The sequence below is a fragment of the Cydia splendana genome, chromosome 12 (genome assembly GCF_910591565.1).
Source record: "Cydia splendana chromosome 12, ilCydSple1.2, whole genome shotgun sequence".
NCBI lineage: Eukaryota > Metazoa > Arthropoda > Insecta > Lepidoptera > Tortricidae > Cydia > Cydia splendana.
Window position 1 is genome coordinate 10,233,814 of NC_085971.1, and position 7,836 is coordinate 10,241,649.

General features: G+C 39.3%; 1 protein-coding gene across 1 annotated transcript; it reads left to right on the top strand.

Moving 5' to 3' along the window:
• Nucleotides 1-728: 728 nt before the first annotated feature.
• LOC134795531 (lipase 3-like) lies at nucleotides 729-7,836 on the top strand. Its single transcript, XM_063767418.1, has 5 exons — nucleotides 729-912; nucleotides 4,837-5,041; nucleotides 5,436-5,806; nucleotides 6,272-6,430; nucleotides 7,397-7,836. Exons 1-5 carry the CDS (start codon nucleotides 766-768, stop codon nucleotides 7,811-7,813), a joined length of 1,299 nt encoding a protein of 432 aa, XP_063623488.1. The 5' UTR covers nucleotides 729-765; the 3' UTR covers nucleotides 7,814-7,836.

Consider the following 7,836-nt stretch of genomic DNA (forward strand, 5'->3'; position numbering starts at 1 on the left):
TCACTGGCAAATAATAAGCGAATAAGCATAAGGATCTTTAAATTATACCTCTGACACTATCTACTCACTACGCAACATGCAATAAGACACGATAAATATCAAAATTTCCCACGCCGATTATAAGCCGGTCAAATTTATCGGCGGCGGCGGCGTGGAAAAATAGTCGGCGGCGGCGGCGCGGCGGCGCGGCGCACATGTCTACCTACTACTGACCTCCGGGAAGGTAAGTAGGTACATACCACAGATAGATGGATATTCTAGATTGAAATATAGAATTTGGATAGAATACTTTTTGTTCCACGCCTCAAAAAAGAATCAGTTTCAGAATAAAACATCAGTCGATTAAGGACAGCGGCACAGAAAGGCGGTCTTATCGCAAATAAGCAATCTCTTCCAGACAACCTTTGGATAGCGGAATCAGAATATTGATCAAAAAGAGGCCCGTGTTGCAAATTCGTTTGTGAAACCTACTTCAATACACACGACAATTACAGTAAATAAATATACTTACCTACACAATATACTCGTATATTAGGAAATAAGCACAGAAATAAAATGATAATTCATTAGTTATTTTGATTAGTTACCTAATGTATATGTATATTGCTAAGAATAAATATAATAATTATAGGTAGGTACGTGTCCATCAATCATAGATTTACCTACCCTTAACACTAATCTTAGCAAATCCTTATATCAGTTTAGTTTCCGTATAAAACCGGCGACGTACTCAGCAGGTGTCCATGATTTCTTTCACTTACGAATATGTGGCTAGGATTTCTGCTGTGCGCTGGCGCAGTGTTGGTGGCCAAGGCCTCGCCCCACGCTGCCGATATAGAACAGCTCATTAAAGATGAGCAGTTTATCGGAAGGATCTCGGATAACATTTATGAAGATGCTAGACTAGATGTGGTAAGTGATTAAATATAGTACATTACTACAGAGGCCGGGACAAAACGGGTTGCCGGCCGAAGACATATAGACGGCTGAGCGAAGCGAGGCCGAATAGGTCTGAGGCGGGCAACCCCATATTTCCCGCCGAGGTATGTATAGTGCTTTTCTCAAACATGCAATGAAATAATAATAAAAATGGATGATGATGATTGTTTCATCTCCTAATGTGATAGGTTGTTCAGTGCGTGGGATTCCTATGGGGAACGAAAATTTTATTATTTTTGCGCTACGACGCACGGTTTAGGAGATACAGCCCTATAAATATGTTTCTTTCTTTTTTTATAATTTTTTTGTGTTTTTTAAATATGACTTAGGGGTTTCATAAAGGGGAACGAAAATTTGATTATTTTTGCGCTACGACGTACGGTTTAGGAGATACAGCCTTATAAAGTTGTTTTTGTTTTTTTTTTCTCTTTTTTGTGTTTTTTTTTTAAATATTAATTAGGGGTTTCTTACAGAGGAATGAACATTTTATTATTTTTGCGCTACGACCGACGGTTTAGGAGATACAGCCCTATAAATATTTTTCTTTTTTTTTTGTTCTTTTTTTGTGTTTTTTAAATATGACTTAGGGGTCTCATAGAGGGGAACGAAAATTTGATTATTTTTGCGCTACGACGTACAGTTTAGGAGATACAGCCCTATAAAGATGAAAAAAAAATAGAAATCGTACCATAAACCAAATACTGCCTATATTTTTTTTAAAGTGATAACACACCATCGCACCGCACCGCGACCCTGGAGCGTCGCACTCATAAGTGAGAGCGAGAAAGCGAAACAGATATCTCTTTCTCGCTCTTACCCATGGGTGCGACGCTCCGAGGCCGCGGCGCGGTGCGACAGTGTGTTACCACTTTAATGGCTGAATGCCACGATGGTGTGTCACAAATATCTGTGAAATGGAAATTAAAAAGGCCATAATTGTTAAAAAAAAAAAAAAAAAAAAATGGAAATTAAAAAAGAGGACTTTGCCGGCCTAGACCTGCAAGATTTGTATGAAATTCCATTAACGACCTCTTGTCCTAGCCGCACCTGAAACGTCATACTTCGCAGCCTATTATATGGAACATAACATCATAGACCTGTATAATAGGGACAAGACATATTGTTCTATACGTACAATTGCTTATACAAATAGCACCCATTTTGACGGCACAAACATAAATATCTATCTATCTCGTTTTTACTCAGCACTGTCACCCACAGCAAAAAAGGATGACAGTATTTCGGTACGTACATAAAGTGGTTCATGAAAATACGTAAATACCTAATGCGGCCGAAAATCCGCCATGTTTAGCGGCCTAAATGTCATTGTCAGTCAGTTCAGCCGGTACTTGTCCTGTCAAAAAGTCGTGGTGAAAATGAAAATTATTAATTATCTTTCAGTATTTTGCTTCTGTTTGAAAATAATTGAAGCCAAATGTGAACAATTACGTCGCGAATATGCCAGTGAGTAGTGTATTAGGGTGCTGCATAAGAAAAACACCAAATCAGCCATCTTTAACCTTACACAGGTACGCTATAATTTACATTAAAAATATTGGTTATTGTTAATGTTCCTGGGAATTTTAAGGATGTTTCACATTATAAATAGCAAGGTTCTTATGTGCAGTTATAGATCATGAAGTGATTTGACTTATTTAACTATATTTTTACGCTTAAATAATGTAAACATTTCAGCTAGGGTTGTACTTTATTTATCGACTTTGATATCGATTTATTATGATTGTTTATTTATATTTTCTTATTTTATCATGCTACCCCGCTTAAAACCAGCTAAATTATCTTAATTAAATAATAAAAACATGTTTTACAGGTTAAGTACCAAGAAATGAACATAAAAAGAAAAAGTGGTTGGAGACGGAGACCCTGACCGACTCTCGGGAGCACTCGGGTCCGTGGGGTCGTTACTCCACAAGCTGCCCTGCGGGCTTTTTTTATATTATTACTATAGTTTTTTTTATGTAATTCGACATTAAGAGACCATATAGGTACATCAATAAGTAATTGTAATATGTTAGTTTGGACTGGTAGTTGTAGTTAGTTGTATTTTATAAAATTGTTGATGTATTGTTATTATTATTGCTTGTATGTAAATTCAATGTTGACGTGTACAAGTGCCCTTTTGGCCTATTTGCTAAATAAATGTTGAAGAAGTTGAAGTTGAAGAGCGGAAGTAATTCTTTATTTTTGTAATTAAATAAATGTTCTGAAGGTGTTTTGTTTTTTTTTCACCCGTCGCTTGATAAGTTTGAATTTGTATCGCTCTCACTTATAGGTACGGCGCACCAAGGTCGAGGTGCGGTGCGGTAGTGTGTTACGGACTTTAGGGTTAACAACACAACAAAATTGATTGTAATAGAGAGGTAAAGGTTAAGAAAAACACGTACACTTAGCCTAAGCGCGCACCACGATTTTAGTTTTTGCGACACGATTTTAGAATCGCGCTGTAATATATCGCAGAAAATTCACTGCGCGCACTGCGATGAAAAAGTCGACGATTTGTTCATTCTCAACATGGATTTCGTACCAGTCGTTTGTCATGAAACGTTGTCTTTAATATGTGATCGCTGTATGACTTTGAGTATTTATACCACAAAGGTGATCTCCTTCTATTTCCATAATTAAATGGTCAACATCTAGCGTCTTCAGCAGCAGGTTCCGACATGTTGACGCTTGGAGAGCGATATGCCGACTGAGGTCCGGGTGCGATTTTATTATCGCAGTGCGCGCGGGGCCATACAACTCCGTATGCTGCAATTCACTTTGCGACAATCGCGTCGCGAGCAGTCGCGGAAAAATGTGACAAATCACAATTTTAAAATCGCTGCGATTTTTTTGTCGCATATGCGCGCACTGCCATATAAACACATACGTCACATTTCTGCGACTAAATTATCGCGCGACAAAAAGTCGTGGTGCGCGCTTGGCCTTATTCTGACATCCAAAACAGATGGCGCTGTACTGCGCCATGTGTTTTGCGGTCACTGAGTTGTCAAACGTCAACTTTTGAAAATCAGAGTTACCGCAAAAATCGCAATATATATGGAGTTGAACAGCGTCATCTCGGTTTACCTGTTAAATTCGAAGCACGAAATTGTCTTAGATTTTACACATCTTACTCAATCAAAGTATCTTTTCACATAACAATATACTCATAAAGAATATTTAAGTACTTACTTACTTACTATTAAAATATAAATTCCACAAATAATTCATACATATTCATTATTCATTCATATTTTAAATAAAATGAGCCGAGAACGTTCAAAAGTTATCGATGTATCGATAAAACCTAGTAACAGTAAAAATCTTTTGGGCAGCACTAAAACCGCCATGTTTAGCGGCCGGATGACGTCACACTGGCACGCATTTTTCGTTTACGTTTCACTTCCATAGGTTTCATATTTCAGTGCATAACATCAATATTTCATTGCATGTTTGAGAAAACATACTTAACAAAAGCGAGCCATTTGGGTATTGGCAGTGGGGCGACTTTTGGACCTTTCGGGCACTCTCGGCTCCGTTCGGCTCAGCGTTGCTACGAGCAATTATTAGGGTTGGCAAAATTTGACTTTCCTTTGCGACACAAACCACACATAAGATAATGACTTGAAACTTGACAACCCTAAACTAAATAGCCGAAGGGGATAGTGCCATCCATTAGAAAGGACAACATAGCTTGTCCCTGAATCGCTGTCAAACTTCGGTTTTGTAGGAAGTGTCATTTCTGTACGGTAGTAGTGGTAGTGGTCATACCGGATATTCGGTATCCGGCCAAACAAGTATCCGTTGCATCTCTAATAATATAATAGGTATTAGACTGTAGCAGCGCGCGTTAGTATTTGGCGGTCAAAAGGTTAACACATGCCATTGTTTTAGCCTGAGCTGATCACGAAGTACGGGTATCCCGTGGAGATCCACTATGTCGTAACCAGCGATGGTTACATCCTCACCATACACCGCATCCCACACGGACGTGATCAGAACAACGACCCCAGCGTCAAGAGACCCGTCATCTTCTTGATGCACGGCCTGCTGTCTTCTTCAGCTGACTGGGTTTTGATGGGACCTGGTTGTGCATTGGGTAGGTAACTTGAATCATAAAACTCAATAAGGCCTTTTTAGTCAAGAAAGTTTATCATTTAAGTAGCACAGTGTTAAAGTAAGTAGTACCGAGCTACTAACAATGGCGATGTATGCAGCTCGGGTGCGCGCGATCCACCCCTCGCACCCCGCACGATTGCCTTGTCTAGACGGCTTCGTCGAATTACTGTATTGTGTAAGTAAGTACCTAGGTAATATCGTGTTAAAATAACACTTGCACTGCGTGCGCTATCAAAATCGTTGCAGACTTTTCTTGGTCTAACTCTACCTACGTCTATCCTGCTAATCCTGCATCACAAAAAATAGCACTATTCTCAAATGTTTAATATTGTCAAGAATTCACATGATTTGACATTAACTTGGTTTTTCTACAGGGTATATACTGGCTGAAGCTGGCTATGACGTTTGGATGGGAAATGCCCGTGGCAACTACTATTCCCGGGAGCATCTCCGTCTTCGCCCAGACGCTCTGCTCAATACCGACTTCTGGGATTTCTCTTGGGATGAAATAGGGAACATTGACTTGCCCACTATGATCGACTTCGCATTGCAAAGCACTGGCCAGGAACGGCTTCACTATATCGGACACTCTCAAGGAACTACTGCGTTCTTCGTGATGGCTTCGCTCCAGCCGGATTACAACCAGAAAATCATTTCCATGCACGCCATGGCTCCGGTAGCGTACTTGGCAAACAGTGGCAATCTGCTGTTAAAAGCTCTTGCTCAATTTACAAGCCCACTTGATGTAAGTTTATAGTTACCTATATATATAGAACTAAGTATTAGGTGTCAGCACCAGAGGGGCTACCGCGAAAACCGAAATTCGCGAATTGCGGGGATCTTTCTCTTTTACTCCAATGAAGGCGTAATTAGAGTGACAGAGAAAAATGCCCGCAATTTGCGAACTAGTGTAATAACGAGCGTTCGCGTTTGCGTTATGTCTATTTTGTATGGGATTTCGAACAGCGCGCCAAGCGGGACGTTTTGGAAACTCAAAATCCCATACCTACTAATTGACACTTAACGCAAACGCGTACGTCGCGTCACTCTATCGAATGTTTACACAAGGGGCACTGATTTGACACGGCTGAGGTCACGCACACACCATGTCATGTAATGATATCGGGATTTTGAAGTTAAATAGGTAATTTTATCGTAACATTAGGATGTAGCACATGTAAAACTTACTTATTAATTTTATCTTTTTCAGAGTCTGGCTCGTCTTATCGGTATGGGCGAATTCTTGCCTAACAGTGCAATCATGACTTGGGCCGGCCAGGCGCTGTGCATGGAGGAGGTCGCTTTCCAGCAGATATGCAGCAACATCTTGTTCCTTGTAGGAGGCTGGAATGAGGCTCAACATAATTCGGTAGGTATATGCTTAATTTTTTTATGTAACGTGATAATAATTTAAGAAGTGGATAAATATAGGTACCTATACTTAAATAGACCAACCAATGTAATAAACTAGACTTACCCATCTAGAGTGTATTGGCCAATTGGCCAATCGAAATTTAATTTAAGTATCAGAATATACCCTACAAATAGTACAAATAGAAACCAATTCTCAGTTACCGTAAAATGGGGTGAGTAGGGTTCGCGGAAAGAGTTGGGTTATGAATGGGGAGAGAAGAGTTGAAAGGGGGGTGAGATAGGTTTTTAAGGCTACTTACTGCTACAAAAATAATGTATTCCAATTTAAAATGGAGCTATAGTAAATACTCATTAGAAAAAAAAATCGATCCAACAATCTTCCAAAATCACCTTTGTATGAAAACCCAACTCACCCCAAATACGAGGGACTACGGGGTGAGGTGGGTTTTCCTGTTTATCATCAAAGTTAAGAAATGGAACTACAGTAATAAGGTGTTCAAATGTGCCGGCTCTGTTGTTGAGCTTGCTTTTTTTAATTACTTGCATGTGGTGTTTACCAGTAATTAGTTATACATTCAGCATGTTGTTATTGTTTGTATAGATGTAAGCTTCAATGTAATAAGTAGTAATAACTGTTGGTGAACCTTTAAATAAAATAAAAATAAATAAACTACCCAAAATAAAATAAAAACTAAAATACAAACGTCCGGAACACTTATTATATACACCATTCAGTTTGCATATGTAAAAATAAAATGTCATCGAGGTTTGAATGTCAGTTTTGCGCCTACTCACCCCATTTTACGGTACATAAATGTTCAAACTCAATTTGTTTTGTATTGATAAAAACGCTTTTATAAAGGTGTGTGACAACAAAAATAATATTGTTTAATGTTTTTGATCTACTCTATAAAATTTATTTGAGAATTAGGCTTTTATATCTATAGTCTTTATTTTCCAGACAATGCTTCCCGTCAAGCTCGGCCACACTCCCGCGGGTGCCTCCGTGAGGCAAGTTGCTCATTACGGCCAAAGCATCGCAGATAAGTCATTCAAGCGCTACGACCACGGCCTTTTGAAAAATAGGAGACTATACGGCAGCTACAGAGCGCCTGCTTATGACCTATCCAAGATCACAACTCCGGTGTTCCTCCACTACTCAGCTTCTGATCCTATGGCGCATGTTAACGACGTGGACAGGCTCTTTATGGAACTCGGCAGACCTGTAGGAAAATTCAGGATTAGTGATCGGGCCTTTAGCCACTTGGACTTCATGTGGGCAATCGATGCAAAGACTCTTCTTTATGATCGAATTATAAACCTTATCCAGGCAATGGAAGTCAGTGGTTTGAATGAAAATTTCGATTTGAGGATTTAGTCAAATGATTTTTTTATGACATC

Bases quoted from the DNA above. Each gene is read 5' to 3' on its own strand.
- LOC134795531 (XM_063767418.1), top strand. From the start codon at position 766: ATGTGGCTAGGATTTCTGCTGTGCGCTGGCGCAGTGTTGGTGGCCAAG. The intron at 913-4,836 runs GTAAGTGATTAA...CCATTGTTTTAG, and splicing joins AAGATGCTAGACTAGATGTG to CCTGAGCTGATCACGAAGTA. The intron at 5,042-5,435 runs GTAGGTAACTTG...GTTTTTCTACAG, and splicing joins GGGACCTGGTTGTGCATTGG to GGTATATACTGGCTGAAGCT.